Source organism: Tachyglossus aculeatus, chromosome X2, assembly GCF_015852505.1.
Source record: "Tachyglossus aculeatus isolate mTacAcu1 chromosome X2, mTacAcu1.pri, whole genome shotgun sequence".
NCBI classification, from domain to species: domain Eukaryota; kingdom Metazoa; phylum Chordata; class Mammalia; order Monotremata; family Tachyglossidae; genus Tachyglossus; species Tachyglossus aculeatus.
Genome location: NC_052100.1, coordinates 26,022,953 through 26,043,236, shown reverse-complemented (window position 1 = coordinate 26,043,236; position 20,284 = coordinate 26,022,953). Strand labels below are relative to the sequence as shown.

Below are 20,284 nucleotides of genomic sequence, written 5' to 3'. Positions count from 1 at the left end.
TATGCACTTAACAAATACCATCATTATTATGAGGATGTGGGGATTGCTTCCTTCATGGGCCCAGAATTAAGGACAACCTGATCTGTCATATACACATAATAATAATAATTGTGGTATTTGTTAAGCGCTTACTCTGTATCAGGCACCGTATTAAACACTGGGGTGGATACAAGCCTATCAGGTTAGACACAGTCCCTGTCCCGTGGGGCTCAAAGTCTCAATTCCCAGATGAGATAACCGAGGCACAGAGAAGTGAAGTGACTTGCCCAAGGTCTCACAGCAGACAAGTGGTAGAGATAGATTAGAACCCATGACCTTCTTACTCCCAGACCCATGCTCTATCCACTCTGCTATGATGCAAAGAGGGGTGTGAAACTTATAGCTCACATTCAGGGAGAATTAAAGGTGGACATTAGAGTGTCCTTCAGAAGATGAGACTCGGGGCTCTGTCAGAGCCTGGGTTTGGTTGTGAGAAGCTGGAAAGTCTAAGGAGGCACCAGAAGATGTGCGTATTCCATCTTAGCTTATTGTGCAAAACAAAAGAAAAGCTTGTGGGTTTCCTTCTACGTAGTCTACAGAAACAGCTGCAAAACACGTCAGAGCTGGGTGCAGATCTGTTTGGGTTGGAAAAGGGGCCATTTTTTTTCCCACCCAGGGAAGCTGTAGAAACTGCATGCTAATTTTGGATGAAAAGAAAGCAAGATGAAACACACTCCACCCCACGTCAGACACCCACATGCCTCCCCGCTCGACTGAAATAGAAATGGTAGAAATGTCATCCTTATCCCAGCGTACGAAGATGTGCGAAAGCATACGGCCTCTTGCTCACAGAAATTCAAGAGTAAAAATAGGCAGTTTCAAGTGGCTCAGGACATGGAAGTGTGTTTTCAAATAGAGGAGACTAAGAGCCCTTGTGAGAAGACCCACAGGCAATTTGGCTTCTCTACCTAGCTTCCACCTCTAGAAAAGTTGACTCAGGATGAAATTCTCAGGAAAGATAGCTGTTGCCCTTCCTCTTTTCCAAACCCAAGGTATCCATACCTATCCTGGAATCAGAGTGGGAAGGATGAATAGTTGATTGAATAGTTCTTTGGAGTTGGGATCATGAAATGAGTCTTAGAATCAGGCCTCCTCATCCCCACAAATGGACAGAGAACCAGAGCTAGCTCTAACTCCAACTGGTGTTCTTCTATAGTATGGTGCCATTGCCATGCCAACAAAGATTTCTGGTGACTCCCATCATTTCCCTCTTACCCTTCCTCTTGCTACTGTTGAGCTCTCTGCTTCATCCCTCTTGTACCATCGCAAGGATTGAACCACGTGAGAGATTGCCAGGGGAGTGTAAAATTTGCAAAGGAGCCAACGGTTGTATACCCTGCAGCTCTCTGCAGCACTCCTGACCCAGGGTGCTTGAGAGGAGTGCAGAGGACTTTGAAAGGTGCCACAACAGGCCAAAGTATCGGATCTCTGCTCTTCAACCCCCATCTCCCTCCTCTTCCAAGCGCTTGGTACAGTGCTCTGCACCAACTGCTCAATAAATACCACTGATGGATTGATGGATCTCCCCACCATCCCTCCCTTTTAGCTTGGTGATTCAGGATTATGTTTTTCCCTTGGAAGCAATTCATCTGGCGATGGCCCTGGAGTCTATTAACAGCATTTACGGAGTACCCACGAGATGAAGAAACACTGTACTCAGCTCTTGAGAACACGAAAGAGGAAGGCCAGGTCCCTGGCATTCTAATGGTTACATATTACTTGTCACAGCAAACTCACCATCCTCCGCTTATAATAATATCTCTGTTAAGTGCTTACTATGCGTTAAGTACTGTAACTTAGCACTGGGGAAAAAGGAAGATAATAATTATGGTATTTATTCCAACACTTTCTATGTGCCAAGCAATGTACTGAGCACTAAGGTAGATATAAGATAATCAAGTCTGACACAGTCCTTGTTCCAGCAGGGGGCTTACACTCTAAGAGGGAGCATGGGTATTGAATACCCATTTTACAGATGAGGAAACTGAGGTTCAGAGAAGTTTAGTGACTTCCCCAGGGTCACTAATCAGGTAAATGACAGAGCCAGAGTTAGAACCCAGGTTCTCTGACTCCAAGGCCTGAGTTCCTTCCACTAGACCAGTCTGCTTCTCTACATTACAGGGTATAGATGAATCTGCATTTACATGAATATGAGTCTTTATTGATATAGCACATATGGGACAATATTTTTATCTTCTTGCTCTTTTGTCAGTTTTTCTCCCGCCTAGGACTGACTCTCTAGTCTCCCTTTTTAGCTTACTGCTGCTCCATTCATTTTCTGCAGCCCCTGGTACACTGCTAGGCTCAGTGAGGCTGTTCAATAAATATTGTGGTGATGGTGATGAGTCAGTTGCAGTGGGAGGGTGAGAAGGAAGGAAGAGATAATAGTGTTAAGGATAATAATAATGTCATTTCAACTTGATAATTTCCGGAGGCTAGATGGTTCCATCTGCAACCAAACTCCATGCAAATTATAATCCAACTGTGGGCGGTCACTTGGGCCCACCTATTGGCTGGGTCTCTTAGGAAAATCCTGGTGGAGACTCATAGAAATGAACAGCAGCCAAAGGGAAAACTTAATCCAGTTAAGAAAATGTTCCCGTGAAATCTTTCTGGTCAGCAGTAGTAGTAATGGTATTTATTGAACGATTACTGTGTGCAGAGTACTGTAATAACCACTGGGAAAGAATACCCAGGTATGATTTAGACCCAGATCCTGACCCTCAGGGCCTCACAGTCTCTGTTGGATCTGGGCTGCAGATCACGTTCAGGGACCTAGTTGCTTTTCGTATCAGGGAGATATTCTTCCAGTCAGGAAACAGACCTTGTGCATGTTTGTCTGTCACTCTGGTGAAGGAGATGGTGCACCTTCTTTTTAATTTTCCAATTAAAACAAGGCTCACCATACCCTCGGGGGCTCTTCCCTCGTAGCCCTCCAGAGAATTGGTTATCTCCAGGTAAATATGGCCATACTCACTACAAAACCACATGCTCCTGCCTCTCTGTGGATGGCTGTTGAGTGGTGTCACGATAATGGAGTTGACCCACGGTTTTCTATCCCAGCCCCAGATGAGCCCTGTTGTTACTGTTCCAGCAATCAATCAATCAATGGTATTTATTGAGTGTTTACTGTGTACAGAGCACTGTACTAAGAGGTTGGGCAAGTATGGTACAACTAAGTTGATATTTCTTTCCCACATGAGCTTATAGTCTAGAGTAACAGACCAGACCACCTTAGAACTGCTTCTGACTTAGACATCGCCAGCAGAACATTCTCTGTTTCTCTGTCTTCCGATTTCTCTCACCTTCTCTATTTCTCCTCTTCTTTCTCCTCACTCTGTCTCTCTCACTTTCTATTTACCTCCTCTCTTTCCCCCTTCCTCTCTCTCCTCCTCTCCCCTCAATTTGTCTCTCTCTCACCTTCCCCCGCCTCTCTGTATTTCTGCCTTTTCCTCTCTCCCCCTCCCTCCTTCCTTCCTTGTTTGTTTCACTACTCTGGGCTTGCCACCCGTTTTCAAGTCTCCACTGCCCAAAGACAATGGAGGTCAGTCAAGCTGTCAGTCTTCTAATTGATAGGGCGCCTTATGGAAAATTAGGCCCAACGCCAATCTCACAGTCACTTCAGTCAATCAAGCAATAGTATTTATTGAGCAATGATTGAGTGCAGAGCACTGTATTAAATGTTTGGGAGAGGAGAGTACCGTATTTGGCAAACATGTTCCTTGCCCACGAGGAGTTTACAGTCTAGAGGACTTCAGAGATCTGAAACTTTCTAATCTGAGTGAATATTTACTCTTCATTTTCTGTCCAGCTTATCCAATTTATATCTGAGGATGATCAAAAGCAGCAGCACCAAACTGAAATGAGACAGTGTGGTCTAGTGAAAAGGGCATGGGCCCTTGAGTAAGAGGACTCAGGTTCTTGCAACCTGCTGTGTGATTTGGGGCAAGTCACTTAACTTCTCTGTGCCTCAGTTACCTCATCTGTAAAATGGGAATTGAGTCTAGGAGCTCCACTGTGGGACACTGTGGCCCCCAGGGCCTGGAATGCCCCCCCAGGCCTGGAATGCCCTCCCTCTGCCCCTCCGCCAAGCTAGCTCTCTTCCTCCCTTCAAGGCCCTGCTGAGAGCTCACCTCCTCCAGGAGGCCTTCCCAGACTGAGCCCCTTCCTTCCTCTCCCCCCTCGCCCCCCTCTCCATCCCCCCATCTTACCTCCTTCCCTTCCCCACAGCACCTGTATATATGTATATATGGTTGTACATATTTATTACTCTATTTATTTATTTATTTATTTATTTTACTTGTACATTTCTATCCTATTTATTTTATTTTGTTGGTATGTTTGGTTCTGTTCTCTGTCTCCCCCTTTTAGACTGTGAGCCCACTGTTGGGTAGGGACTGTCTCTATGTGTTGCCAATTTGTACTTCCCAAGCGCTTAGTACAGTGCTGTGCACATAGTATGTGCTCAATAAATACGATTGATTGATTGATTGATTGACATGAATCATGTTCAGCCTGCTTAACTTGTATCTACCCCAGTGCTTAGTACAGTGCTTGGCACATAGTAAGCGCTTAACAAATACCATAAAAAAGTGAGCTCTTGAGGGTCAGGTAACACAGCATCAAACTGAGGATCCCATAAAGCAGACTGAACCACGTAGAAGTGATCACATTTGAATCTTAAGTAAGGTCTTCTCAGGGAACCCGCCACCATTGCATTTTGGTTTTCATGGGTTAGTATGAATGTGTGTGTGAGTGTCTTTCAACAGGGGTCAAAGGGCAAAGCCACCACCTACCATTCCTCAAACTATTGCGTTTCTAGTGGATGCAAATGTTGTTATTCCTTGAAGAAAGGGATCGTGTCTACTTGCTCTACCGTGCTCTCCCGAGTACTTGGTACAGTGCTCTAAACATTATAAGGGCTCACTAAATACCACTGATTGCGCACTAAATACCACTGCGCATCAGGCAGAAACTCCTCAACCTGGGCTTCAAAGCTCTCCATCACCTCGCCCCCTCCTACCTCACCTCCCTTCTCTCCTTCTACTGCCCAGCCCGCAACCTCCGCTCCTCCACCTCTAATCTCCTCACCGTGCCTCGTTCTCGCCTGTCCCGCCATCGACCCCCGGCCCACGTCATCCCCCGGGCCTGGAATGCCCTCCCTCTGCCCCTCCGCCAAGCTAGCTCTCTTCCTCCCTTCAAGGCCCTGCTGAGAGCTCACCTCCTCCAGGAGGCCTTCCCAGACTGAGCCCCTTCCCTCCTCTCCCCCTCGTCCCCCTCTCCATCCCCCCATCTTACCTCCTTCCCTTCCCCACAGCACCTGTATATATGTATATATGGTTGTACATATTTTTTACTCTATTTATTTATTTATTTATTTATTTTACTTGTACATTTCTATCCTATTTTATTTTGTTGGTATGTTTGGTTCTGTTCTCTGTCTCCCCCTTTTAGACTGTGAGCCCACTGTTGGGTAGGGACTGTCTCTATGTGTTGCCAATTTGTACTTCCCAAGCGCTTAGTACAGTGCTCTGCACATAGTAAGCGCTCAATAAATACGATTGATTGATTGATTGATTGACTAATCAATCCCCCAATGATGGCAAAAAAAAAAGACTACGCATCGCTTGGGTGTCTACCATCCTTTTTCCTGGGTACTAGGCCAGGTCTCCACTTTGGCTATAAACTGGGCAACTGTGGCATCCTCTGCCTTACTTAGGTTTCATTCAGTAATAGGCAGGCAGGGCCACTATCCAGATGCTTTCCCTTCAGAGGGCATTCTCTTTCCCACCACCAACGGTTGTTCCCGAGCCCATTGTTGGAATGACTTTCAGCCTGGTACTGGGTCCGTTGGTCTGGATTCCCTGCCCCAGGTCGAGGCTGTTATTTTTAGACTAGAGCTCTCAGTCACAGGTTCCCGAGGGCCCTTTCCATTTCCTTTCTCGCTTGCCTCCTCCCCTCCCTTCTCCATCCTCCCCAGCAGCTGCAGCCCCCACACAGCCCCCGCAGAGTGTGTCTCTGGCAGAGGGCTACCTCCTCTACCCGCTCCCCCTCAAGCCTCTTCCCCCAAGTGGTTCTTCCGCCACATCCTGCTCCCTCCCACACCTCTGCTAGCAGGGTCATGATTCATGCCACAGGAACGTGCTCTGCCCTGACCCTCCTATGGCCTCCCCAGCCCACTTCCTCAAAAGGTAACCATTAGGGATTTGCTGAGGGGGAAACCTGGGGGGGAGAGGGAAAGGAGGAGAGAGGGACACACGCAGAATGTAAAAAGGGATGATCGGTCAGGGGTTGCAAAGTTAGCGGTTCCAAGCCCGCTGGTAGCATATTTACATTTATAATATAAAAATAAATATAATTCACATTTATTTAGGCCATGGTTTCTAATCCTGGTTCTGCCACTTGTCTTCTGTGTGACCTTGGGCAAGTCACTAAACTTCTCTGTGCCTCAGTTACCTCATCTGTAAAATGGGGATTGAAACTGTGAGTCCCAAGTGGGACAAGGGCCTGTGTCCAACCCGATTTGCTTGTATACACCCCAGCACTTACAGTGCCTGGTACATAGTAAGAGCTTAGTAAATATCATAATTAGTATTAATAATTATCGTTATTTATAATACAAGTATAATAAACATTTTTTTGAGGGGTGAGTAAAGTCCAACCAGAGCACCTGACCTCAGGAACCCAAGTTAAACCTAATACAGTATGTAATTTTAGTATGAACAATCAGGTCAGTCATGGGGAGAGCTAGAGAAAAGATTACACATCCCTTTCTGGTCTTTCTGGCCAAAAAGAGTCAAAGTTTCTAATGAGCAGAGGTGTCTTTCACCTCACCTCATAGGGTAAATGACCATAAAACAGTGCTTTGCACGTAGTAAGCACTTACTAAATGCCATTATTATTATTATTATAAATTCTTCCTTAAGAAGATAATTCCCAGGCACATCAGCTGACCCCTAAAAGCCACAAGTAGAGGACGAGATGGCCACTAGGACCTAAACCAGCCAAGGGGCCTACAGATTTCAGCTGAAACCTGTCCCTGCTCTTGAAGGGAAGCACTATGGACTAGTGGGAATCCAAGGACCTGGGTCTAATCCTGGCTTCGCCATCTGCCTGCTGTGTAACCTCGGGCAAGTCATTTGACAGCTCTCTGCCTCAGTTTCCTCATATGTAAAATGGGGATGAAATACCTGTCCTCCTTCCCTCCTAGGCTGTGAGCCCCATGTGGGATACAGACTAAATCTGAACTGCACATAGTAAATGCTTAACAAATACCACAATTATTATTATTACTCTTGGTATAATTATTATTGGTATTATTATTTTTGGAACTATTTCATTATTATTCCCCCTCTAGACTGTATGTTTGTGGTGGGCAAGGAATGTGTCAGATTACTCTGTTGTACCCTCCCAAGCACTTACTACAGTGCTATATGCACAGTAAGTACTCAAAAATACTATTTATTATTTATTATTATTATTATTACTATTATTATTATTACTCTGTGGAGCTCAGAAAGACCAGGATTTGAATCAGGCAGGCAACTCCAGACTCAAGCTGAATTAGGGGCAACATAGGATGGTGGGTGAAACAGAATGGTTACGCTGCTTACCTCCAACCTCATGACTCCCACCATGTCTTCTAATGTCCCTCGCTTTCCCCTCTAATATCCCATCACAGATTAATCACCCCTGTATTGATTTAACCCTTCTTAATCTCTGACTTTTTTCACCTGGATATATAGGAGAGAAGGGAAACTTTCATTCTTTCTGCCCCTATCTCCATCACAACAAAGCATGGGCAGGGATGATAGGGGCAAGGATGATGGGGTCAAGGGTGGGTCAGCCCACCCCTCCATCTGCACAGAATTCTGTGGCCCTCCTGTGAGTGCCCACTCAAGAGCTGAGATCAGGGAGTTCCACTAAGATGCTGTGGTTTCTTCCTGGTGGTTCTTTGTACGGCTAACAGTTCACATTGGAAATCACGCATCGAATCAGTTACTCAGGTTTGTTTACCCTTTCCGGGTGTAAGAGCACATGCTCTCTCCCTCTTACCTTACCTTCCTGATCTACTAAAACCCAACCAGCACACTCCTCTTCTCTAATGTCAATCTACTTTCTGTACCTCGATCTCATCTAATCCACCACCGAACCCTTGCCCATGTCCTCCCTCAGGCCCGGAGCTTGCTTCCCCTTCATATTTGACAGTCTACCATTTTCCCCACTTTCAAAACCCTCCTAAGTCACATGTTCTCCCTGACTAAGCCCACATTTCCCCTACCCACCCTCCCCTATGCATCAAGTATGGACTTGGCTGTGTACCCCCTTTAGCATTTTGATATTCACTTCAGCCCCACAGCATCTACAATTTCCCTTATCCATAATTTATTTTATTGTCTGTAAACTGAAAAACTCCTCGTGGGCAGGGATCATGACTACCAACTCTGTTGCACTATACTTTCCCAAGTGCTTATTAAGTGCTCTTAATGCAGTAAGCACTCAGTAAATATCACTAATTGATCAGCTACAAAGGCACACATCTAGACACTGGCTCAAAGTGACTCTGGTCTATTCAGTTGTATTTATTGAGTGCATACTGTGTGCAGAGCACTGAACCAAGCACTTGGGAGAGCCCAATATAACATTAAACAGACACATTCCCAGCAATAATGAGCTCTGAAATCAAGACCTCCAGAGTTAATCTTGTGCAAAGTAAATAAATGTAGCTGCAGGAATCATCTACCCTAACAGACAGGTGAATTTCATGAGCAAGCAGGGGAATTGCCCCAATTTTTCACTCTGAAATGATGCTGCCTCTTTCTGCCCATCTGCAAAGCTCCAGAGCCTTTTCACCACACTGTAATATATGCAGTCTTCTAACACCTGCCAAAAACAACAGTAGTCATTGCTGGATTTTAGATGTGTTGTGCTACTTGAAGGCAAACAGAGTAATTTGTTAACCAGATAACAGCAAGTGTCAGGCAAGAGCACAGAGGGAGGAGGGTAAATTCATTTGGAATTGCTGCTGGAGAATGCCTCTTTTTTCCAGTTCTCACAGATTTTTTTTTAAAAAAACAACCCATCATCTTTCTGATGCTTGTTTCCAGAGGCTTCCAGCGTGCCTGTCACATGCTCTTGGGAAAATGACTTCATTGTCTCAATGCCCCAAATCAGTGGAAAAAGTTTTGCCTATAGAGAATAGCTCTCTAGAGGAACTGTGAGCATCCATCATGAATGGGGCCCTGCCTGGGGCCATTGCCCAGATCCTTTCACTCCTACAGGGTGGCTCTGTGCACACATCCTGCTCCTCTTCCTCCTCTTACCCCATTCTCCACCCAGCTCCAGGCTATGCTATTTTAGTGTGGTGGTCTAAGTGTGGTGTGGAGGGGCTGATGCAACCAGTTTCATGTGTCTCCACCCAGGTGCACACATTTCCACATGTGCACTTTCCAACTGACCAAGAACTCTGCCTGGTTGATCAATCAATCGTATTTATTGAGCGCTTACTGTGTGCGGAGCACTGTACTAAGCGCTTAGCACTGGTTGATCATTTCTGCCTGGAGGCTCTGGTGGTTTTGCACATCCCACGTCCCTCTCCTGCCAACCTGCTCATACCGCAGGACTTCCACAACGCTTCCTACCATGGTGCTCATGTGGGAGGAAGGGGATGGGGGCTAGAAAATCTCAAAATGCGGACCTATTCCTATTCGGGATTCCCAGGGAAGGGCCACTGGTACGTGACATCAAAAGCCACAGTTTGCACGTGTTGTGTGCTATGCACTCTTCCTGCAAGTATTGGTTTGGTGCTGATGGTTACATTTGCCCCCAACCAGTCAGTTAAAAGAGGAATTTTCCACTAGAAAACCCCATTCTTTAAAAAAATAAATATATATATAAATATAGTTGTCCCATGCAGACTGGCCAGTAAACAGTCCCTAGCATTTACACTGGTTCTTTCTACTCTGATTCAAACTTGCACTTTTTGTTCCTGTTTGGAACTTAATTCCCCTTTTATTATGTAAAACTGGGTTCCCTTTAAACAGACTCTTCCTTTTCTCAGGAGTCTCTTGTGTAAAGCAAAGGACTCCTGCACATCTTTGATCCCAGGGTCCAAGGATGCTGTGTAAATACTCTTGTAAGGGGGAGAGGAACTGAGGGGTAGGAACTCCATGGTTTGTCCCTAACCTTTACTCAGATGGCCTTGGCATTTCTGAGCATCCTGTTTTCAGTTTGTGCGATATGAATAAGTTGCTAATTTCGTCACGAACCACGGGCTTACTGTCCACAGATATGCCATCCCTATTCCTTTTCCAGAATGCACCTGAGGAAAGGGTCAGGGCCTCCTGAAAGTTCAGTGAGTTGGTTTGGACTAACTGTCTTTTTTTTTCTTTGCCTTCCCGCAGGTGACAATGGGCAACATAAGAAGAGAAAGGGAAAATGATTCTTGCTTTTTCCCCAAGTTAAAAAGAAAGAACACTCCATGAGGACAATCATCTTCTCGGGGCCTGATAACCATAGTAATATATAGTGCATCATGTGTTGGGATTGGCAAGGCTGAGAGCAGGGGAGATTAAGGGTTCAACTGTAATTTGGGGATTTGCATGATATTTGTGCACCCACAGTACACTTAGGGTGGTAGAAAACCTCGTACTTATCAATGTTCAGGTGATCTCCTCCTGATGCCCTGCTGAGAATGGCTCTTTAAGGGGTTAAATTGCTGCCTGGCTAGAGCATGGAGAAACTCACTTACCAGTGATGAAGAAAGATTTTGACTTAATAACAGCTCTTGAGGGTTGGTTTTGTTTGTGGATGGTCTGCCCTTGTCTTCTGAATCTGGATGGAAACCAAGGGGGAGAGTCTTCACTGCTGAAATTTCTCATCAACCTACAATGATAACAAAGAGATTGAGATGATGAGGGGAAGAGTTAGGCATGTTAGTTTGGGCAACTTCACCAAGAAACCAAAGCCAATTCTTGGTGTGGGGAGAAACATTACATTGCTATAGTTATTGCCCTCCTCCTCCTTCTCCTCTACCTCCTCCTCCCATTCTCCTTAAGACAAACTTATGGTCTGAATATGACACATTATGTTTAGGATTATGATCTGGAAAGGAAAGAAATATAATTAATCTGATTGTAGAATGCTTTGATGGAAAGCATTGTGTCCGTTCATGTCTGTCATGTAATTTGGGATCCATTTACCAATCTCACTTTGCTTTTCCTAGCTAATTTGGTTATTAATTAATATTGACACTGTGTTACTTAATATACAATTTAATTTTGATCTGTGGATAAATATGAATGAACCACATGGAGTGTGTGTAGACAACTGAATATCTGTGCATCTGCACAGAGTGAGCACTCAAAAAATACTACTGATGGATTGAAACAGTGTGAACATCACTAAGAAAGTGTCTTGTGCACACTGATCCCATGTTGATTAAGTAGTTTTTTGGGTGAGTTTTGCTCAGACAGCAATGTTTGGGAGGGGAAGGATCTGTCCTAAGGCCGGCAGAAATACTCTTGAACTGTTTTTGAAATGGGGTTGGCTGGCACTGAGTCATCCACACACCCTCGCCCAGTCCCCTGAGAGATGAGGCTCTGATGTTGTCAGCCTTCCGAAAGACTTTTTAAAATCTTATCGGTAGGGTGGGATGGGTGATGCCAAAGCCCGTCTCAAAAATGGGCCCAAGGGTCCACCCAGGACTACACAAAAATCTCCCTCCCGCCCACACTGTGAACCCACCATATGTATGGGACTCTTCACGTGTGGTCTACTGGAAAAAGCTCAGGACTGGGAGAGAAAAGGACCTGGGTTCTAGTCCCGGTTCTGCCGCTTATCTGCTGTGTCACCCTGGGCAAGTCACTTAACTTCTCTGTACCTCAGGTTCCTCACCTGAAATTTGGGGATTAAATACCCGTCCTCCCTCCCTCCCTCCCATCCTCCCTCCCATTTAGATTGAACTGTATCTGCTCCAGTCCTTGGCTCACAGTAAGTGCTTAACGAACACCACAGTTATTATCATTATCACCCAGTCACCAACACTTCCCTGCCTGCCCAGGTATATCCCTACCTATTCTGTTGTATTATACTCTGCCAAGCACTTAGTACTGTACTCTGCACACAGTAAGGGCTCAATAATTACTACTGATGATGATCTTCCCCGGGAAACCAATTTTGCCTCGAGACTCAGGACTCAGTAGATTTCCTTGTAGAATATATGAACCCTCTTGCCCCACCCTCAGAAAGCCATGTGTTTCAAGCTATTCTCAGTTCATCCGCACCTCCTCGCTTTTAAACACTTGTCAAAACAGGAAGCCGGCTCCACACACTCTGTAATCCCCCAAACACATTGCCTCTTTCACATGTGGGATGAGCAGGGCAGGGGGCCTCAGTCTTTAAAGAAGGTGGCCAGCCACAAAACAAACCCGCCTCTCCTTCCCTCTCCTCCAGCACAAAATCTAAATCCGGCAGGCAGACAATCCTACTTTCCTTCCAGAGATTTGTTGGTCCTTTTTTTTTCAACATATAAAAACAGCATTTGAGTAGGCCACAAAGCCAGTCAGAACTGTTTATTTATAGCTGTGGATTTTCAATGCTGGGTAAATTAGAAATCATTGCTGAATGAGGCCAGTGCCCACTCACTCCCAGGGCTGTGGTGTGTGAGTCCTTTCATAGAGTTTGACTGCACACAGTCTAAAATGGGAGAAAATGACATGCTCTCAGTCGAATGACAGAGTCTCCGCTCCACAGTGAGGCAGAAAACCAGCAATTATTTTTGCTCGGCACAATATGTGGAATGCGACAGGTGCAATTATCCAATATTATTTAACAGTGCCGGTTTGTGGTAAAGGGAGAAAATAAAGGTTTCTATGTCTTAGAGGGGAGGAGGAGAGAAAAACCTGCCATGCTGCTCCAATTCCAAGGATTAAGCTTTTGGTAAAATAAAACTGGTCATCATTCCTGCACAGGAAGAAAGGGCCAGCTAAACTGCCCCTAACCCCTATCCCCAAAGTGGGACTTTCCTTGTCACTTACTACAAGAACCTGGGTTCTAAACCTGACTCCGCCACTTGCCTGGTGGGTGCCCTTGGTCATGTCACTTCAATTTTCTGTGCCTCAGTTGCCTCATCTGTAAAATGGGGATAAGTTTCCTGTTCTCCCTCCCCTTTAGACTGAGAGCTCCATGCGGGACACGGACAGTATCTGATCTGATTGTACTGTAACCGCTCCAGAATGCTTAAGAAATGCCATCATTAAAATGGGAATGAGGGAAAAGGTAAATATCCTTATCTGCCTTGGGTAGACATGAGAATGCTCATGAAAAGAGGCGTAGCCTAGTGGATAGAGCACGGGCCTGGGAGACAAAAGGACCTGAGTCCTAATCCTGCTACACCACTTGTCTGTTATGTGACCTTGGAGAAGTCACTTAAATTCTCTTTGCCTCAGTTTCTTCATCTGTAAAATGGGGATTATGACTGTGAACTCCACGTGGGACATGGACTGTGTCCAACTTGATTAGCTTGTAACTACTCCAGTGCCTGGCACATAGAACGCACTTAACAAATACCATATAAAAAACAAAGAAAAACAAAAACACTCTCTTGGAGTCATGGAAGAGGGAAGGGCACGGATGGTAACGGTTTTCTGGAGCCGGGCAAAGTTCAACAGCACAGACTCCTGGCTTGTCTAGTGTCTACCGCCCACATGACACAACTTTAAATACAGACACAGACGAAATGGAACGGAATCCTCCCTCTGCCTCCTCCTTCTCCTCCCGCCCCCGTTTCCACTTCCATCCACCCTCTACATCTTCCTCAACTTCTAAACATGCTTTGTTTTTCCAACTGGATCCTCTCATGCAGCTGCATGGTTAAGAGCTAAGCCCTCAGAGACAGAAAGAGGAAAGAGTGAGAGAATGCATCTCAGTTTCGGAGCTTACAAAATCTTCCGCTGAGACTGAACCCCAGCCCGAGCCTTTGTGCTGCCTTGTAGCTCTGCACTTTGGGGATTTGTTCTTACTTAACACTTTATTTGATTAAGGCCAGAGCTAAAGCTATTCCCTTGGAGCAAAGTCAGAAAGGGAAGACTACGGTCATTTGGGGGAAATCTGGTATGTTGGGCCCGACAGTCCTGAGTACTACATCATGTTCCACGTGTCAGCTTTCTCCACAAACACGTTCCAAACCACAATTAAGTCTCCACTTCATAGATGTGCATTTTTTTTTTCGGCATTTGTTAAGCGCTTATTATGTGTCAACGACTGTTCTAAGGGCCTGGGTAGATACTCTTTCGGGAACTCCTCCTCTCCCTCCCACCCCCTAACTGTGGGGGGTCCCTCAAGGTTCAGTTCTGGGTTCCCTTCTATTCTCCAGCTACACCCACTCCCTTGGAGAACTCATTTGCTTTTGTGGCTCCAACTATGCAGATGATTCCCAAATCTACATCTCCAGCCCTGATCTCTCTCCCTCTCTGCAGCCTTGCATTTCCTTCTGCTTCAAGACATTTCTACTTGGACGTCCTGCCGTCACCTTAAACCTAACATGTTCAAAACAGAGCTTCCCACTCAGACCCTCTCCTCCCCTTGACTTTCCTGTCACTGCAGACAGCAAAACCACCCTTCTTGTCTTACAAGCCCATAACCTTGGCGTTACCCTTGACTCCTCTCTCTCATCCAACCCACATATTCAATCTATCACTAAATTCTGTCAGTTCAACCTTCGCCACATCACTAAAATCCATCCTTTCCACATCATTTGCATGATGTGGAAACTGAAGCAGAGAGAAGTTAAGTATCTTACCCAAGTTACTAGGCAGGGCCATGTTCCCCAACATCTTTAAATCGAGAGCAAATGTGGTGCTGTGTGTGAGCTGGGACAACTCATTTCACTTTGTTTTGGGCAGGGAACGTGACTACTAACTCTGTTCTATTCTACTCTCCCAAGTGTTTAGTAGAGTCCTTTGCACACAGTAAGCCCTCCATAAATACCACTGATTGAATGACTTCTCTGAACTTCAATTTCCTCATCTGTAAAGTGGGTGACAACTGTCACCGTTAGCTAACCAGGTCAGGTTCCACAGGGTCCCCCCAACAGCAGGCAAATGCTAGCGCGTGTTCATTGCTCTTATAATAATGATGGCATTTATTAAGCACTTACTATGTGCAAAGCACCGTTCTATGCGCTGGGGAGATTACAAGGTGATCAGGTTGCCCCACGGGGGGCTCACAGTCTTAACCCCCATTTTACAGATGAGGGAACTGAGGCACAGAGAAGTGAAGTGACTTGCCCAAAGTTACACAGCTGACAATTGATGGAGTCAGGCTTTGAACCCATGACCTCTGAGTCCAAAGCCCAGGCTTTTTCCACTAAACCACACTGCTTCTCTACTTCAATCAATCAATCATATTTATTGAATGCTTACTGTGTGCAGAGCACTGTACTAAGCGCTTGGGAAGTACAAGTTGCCAACATAGAGAGACAGTCCCTACCCAACAGTGGGCTCACAGTAGAGTAGACTTCACAGTAAGAAGTCTACTTCTTATACTTGTCTGTTCATTGCTTACCATCCTATACCTTGCACAATAATCATTAATAATTGTGGTATCTGGGAAGTGCTTCCACTGTGTCAACAACTGTACTAAGCACTGGGGTAGATACAAACTAATCATGCCATCCACAATCCCTGTCCCACATGGGGCTCACAATCTAAGAGGGAGGGAGAACAGGTACTGAATTCCCATTTTACAGATGAGAATACTGAGGCACAGAGAGGTAAAAGTGACTTTTCCTAGGTCACACAGCAGGCAAGAAGAGGAATTGGATTAGAACCCAGGTCCTCTGACTCCTAGCCCTGTGGTCTTTCCACTGGGCCACTCTGCTTCTCAACACAGTACCACCATAAAGCCACATTTCTCAACTCCCATCATCATCATCAATCGTATTTATTGAGCGCTTACTGTGTGCAGAGCACTGTACTAAGCGCTTGGGAAGTACAAGTTGGCAACATATAGAGACAGTCCCTACCCAACAGTGGGCTCACAGTCTAAACTCCCGGTTTGGGGTATTTTCTTATTCCAACAAGTGAGCTGTCATGCGAAGAGTAGTCTTTCCCGCAAGGATAACTTTTTTTTAAAAAAAACCCTCTATATCCATGTTTTAACTTCTGATCCTATCTCCCTTCCTGGATTCTGTTGTTAAATGGGAAAGGGGAATGCCATCTTGTGGCCAAAATACTATTTTCCTTTTCCCAGGGATCTCCCAGAGAACCGCAAGGAGCTGTAGGCCATACCTTACCAATCGTTCCAGTTAATCATTTTATTTCCTAAACCTCATTTATCTTTTCCCCCTCACTAAGAGTCATATTGTATGGGCCACCCACAGCTGCTTTAATTATGCCAGGGTCTTTTTCGTTCAGACACAATATTTCAACCAGGTTTTGCTGAAGATGATCGTGGTAATAGTAGTAGTAGCAGCAGAAGTAGTGTTCATAGTAATTGCAGCAGTAAAAGTACCAGCAATTGCAATAGTAGTAGTAATAGTAATGGTAATAGCATTAATATTATTATTAGTAGTATATTAGTAGTATTAATATTAGTTGTAGTAATAGTAATTTGGATTCAAATCCCGGCTCCGCCACATCAATCAATTGTATTTATTGAGCGCTTACTGTGTGCAGAGCACTGTACTAAGCGCTTGGGAAGTACAAATTGGCAACATATAGAGACAGTCCCTACCCAACAGTGGGTCTGCTGTGTGACCTTGGGCAAGTCACTTAACTTCTCTGAGCCTCAGTTACCTTATCTGTAAATTAGGAATTCAGACTGTGAGCCCCACGTGGGACAACCTGATCACCTCGTATCCCCCCCAGCGCTTAGAACAGTGCTTTGCACATAGTAAGTGCTGAACAAATGCCATCATCATTATTAGTAGTAGTAGTAGTATAGTAATAGTGGTAGTAGTTATAGTAGAATTTATTGGGCGTCAGCTTGGTGTGGTGCACTGTACTAAGCCCTTGGGAAGTCTTAGCTTGTCTTATGCGGTCGAGTCGTGTCCGACCCATAGCAACTCCATGATCTCTCCCAGTACGCCCCACCTCCACCTGCAATTGTTCTGGTAGTGTATCCATAGAGTTTTCTTGGCAAAAGTACGGAACTGGTTTACCATTGCCTTCTTCCCCGTAGTAAACTTGAGTCTCCACCCTTCACTCTCTCCCATGCCGCTGCTGCCCAGCACAGGTGAGTTTTGACTTGTAGCAGATTGCCTTCCACTCGCTAGCCACTGCCCAAGCTAGGAATGGAATGGGTATGCCTCTGCTTGACTCTCCCTCCCGTAGCTGAGACTGTTTGGGTACTGGAAACTTTCCAGGTACAACCCTGAGAGGGGGCCTTGGGAAGTGCAGAATAGCAAAATGACACCCTCCCTGCCCAAAAGGAACTTACCTTCAAGCAAGGGAGATCGAATTTTCCGGAAAGTCTACAAACAAGAGCGATGTAATTTTGAGACCTGAGTCTAAGCTTACCCAATTCACCTTGTAGAGCACTCATTCAGAATTCAGGCATTGGCTTCATTGGCTCTTTGGCCTTCACCAGGAGCCCTGATTAGGGAGCTCTTGCTGTGCTAATGGTCAGCCGTGAACCCAGTCCTATCCAGGCCTCTCAGGACAGCAACCGAACAGAACAAACATTAACAATGATGTGGAGAATAATTGCCTGCCTGCTCCAGGAACAAGGCTACATTATTACCTCGGAAACCCCACTTATTCCGTGTTTAAACATTTTGGTTTCCAAGTCCTGATTTGACATTTCCCAGGGAAGGAATTCCCATTATAACCCCAGCTGGGACAATGAAGCATTTTCAAGGAACCAAAGATCACATCTCTCTCTCTCTCTCCCTACAGTGGAACAGCAAGGCCTCATGGAAAAAGAACGAGCCTGGAAGTCAGAGGACCGGTTCTAATCCCAGTTCCGCCACTTGCTTGTCCTGTGATCTTGGGCAAGTCACTATACTTCTCTGGGTCTCAGTTTCCCCATCGGGAAAATGGACATTCAATAACTCTTCTCCCTCTTAGATTGTGAACCCCATGTTGGTCAGGGACACTGTCCAATCTGATTATCTTGCTTAGCATGTATCAATCAATCAATGGTATTTATTGAGGATTTACAGTGTGCGGAGTAGTGTACTAAGTGCTTGGGAGAGCACAGTACAGCAGAGTTAGTAGACATATCCCTTCTCACATCAAGCTTACAGTCTAGAAAAATAAGTGCTTACTCAAAAATGCTTAGTGGAAAATGAAGGGCCTGGGATTCAGAGGACCTGGGTTCTAATCCCGGCTTTGCAAATTGCCTGCTGTGTGACTTCAGCCAAGTCACTTAACTTCCCTGTACTTCAGTTTCCTTACCTGTAAAATGTGTATTCAGTCTGTTCTCCCTCCTTGCCCATGTGGGGACAGGGACTATGTCGGTCATGATGATCTTGTATCTATCCCAGTGCTTAGTACTGTGCTTGGCACATAGTAAGTGCTTAACAAATATAACCATTATCATCATTATTATTATTATTGCTATTATTAACAAATGCCCCAGTTATTCTAACAGTCCTGTGAGCACCCTTATCGGGCCCCAATCTAAGCTCATTATGAGTAGGGAACATGTCTGCTAATTCTGTTGTACTGTACTCTCCCAACTACTTATTAAGTGCTCTGCATGTAGTAAGTGCTCAGTAAATACAATTGATTGATTGATTGATTGCTTGTTTTCCCTGCTAAGACTGAGCTTCTACAGGTCTCCCCTGCCCTACAATTCCCCAACAGCCAACATTTCCCCAATAGGGCAGCCTCTTCCCTGCCCTGCACTCCCCGTTTTAAAAATAATAATAATGATAGTATTTGTTAAGTGCTCACTATGTGCCAAGTGCTGTTCTAAGCACTGGGGTAGATACAGAGGGATCAGGTTGTCCCACGTGGAGCCCACATTTTTAATCCCCATTTTACAGATGAGGAAACTGAGGTACAGAGAAGTTAAGTGGCTTAACCAACATCAAACAGCAGGCAAGTGGCGGCGCGGGATTAGAGCCCACGTCCTCTGACTCCCAAGCACGTGCTCTTTCCACTAAGCCACGCTGGACCTTCTTGGTGCCCTTCTCTGCTTCCTGGGACCCCCGGATCCTCACTCGCACTCATCCCAGCCCCAGGTGGCATTCCTGAGCTCTCTCCAGGCCTTCTCCATTGCGCTTGCCTCTGAACCTCCTCCTCCTACTCATCAATCGTATTTATTGAGCGCTTACTGTGTGCAGAGCACTGTACTAAGCGCTTGGGAAGTACAAGTTGGCAACATATAGAGACAGTCCCTACCCAACAGTGGGCTCACAGCCTAAAAGAGGCTCCTCTTACAGCCCCGGCTGTGGCCAAGCGCATTGACCCCTGTCTGACAGTCCTCCCTTTTGGTTGACCATTATCCTGCTAGAGAATGTCTTTCTCCAAGGAACTTCAAGAGCAGCTATCGGATCATACATAATGATGATATTTGTTCAGCACGTACGAGGTGTCACACACTATACTAAACACTGGAGAAGGGACAAGATAATCAAATCCAACAGAACCCCTGTCCCTCCTCAGGCTCGCAGTCTAAATGGAAGAGAGAATTGAATTCCCAATTACAGATGACAAAAGTGAGGCACAGAAAAGTTAAGTGGCTTGCCGAAGGGCACGCAGCGGTCAAGTGGCGGAGCTGGCAAGCGCTTAGAACAGTGCTTGGCACATAGTAAGCGCTTAACAAAAATCATTATTTATTTATAAAACCCAAGTCCCGTGACTCCCAGGCCAGTTAGGTGGATAGAAGAAGCAGAGCCGCCAAGTAGAGCCCAGGCCTGGCTCTAATTGGCTTCTGACACCAGAGTTTGTGGGCAGGGCTCCAGGGTGGAGCAAACTGCAGAGAGGATGAACAGAGGTGGAGAAACTCTAAACCAGAAGGGTGGAACCGTTCCGGACACCTCACTCTGGACGGCTACAGCCGACTGATCAGACCGGTTGGGGCCCGAAGAGAAATGCAGCGAAATTCAGAGCAGAGATAGCAACCCCAAAAGCAGAATAAAAATGGTCCTAAGCATCGCTAATCACCAGTGTAAAATTGGAACAATCAATCAAGTGCATATATTGAGCACTCACAGTGTAAACAGCACTGTAAGGAGCCCGAGAGAATACAGCAAAGGTAAAAGGCAAAACCTCTGGTCTCGAGCTTTATCTGCACA

At 45.6% G+C, this 20,284-nt stretch overlaps 1 protein-coding gene and 1 non-coding gene across 2 annotated transcripts in view; one reads left to right on the top strand and one right to left on the bottom strand.

Moving 5' to 3' along the window:
- Positions 1 to 10,816, top strand: part of LOC119949408 (androgen dependent TFPI regulating protein) — a 49,471-nt gene extending 38,655 nt beyond the window's left edge. The window contains exon 6 of the mRNA XM_038771157.1: positions 10,443 to 10,816. Coding sequence (XP_038627085.1) covers positions 10,443 to 10,480 — 38 coding nt within the window. The 3' untranslated portion in view covers positions 10,481 to 10,816. The remainder of the gene's footprint in view (positions 1 to 10,442) is intronic.
- A 6,468-nt stretch (positions 10,817 to 17,284) lies between these two features.
- Positions 17,285 to 17,422, bottom strand: LOC119949716. Its single transcript, XR_005457258.1, has one exon. It is a non-coding gene; the product is annotated as a small nucleolar RNA SNORA7 (small nucleolar RNA).
- Between the last annotated feature and the right edge of the window lie 2,862 nt (positions 17,423 to 20,284).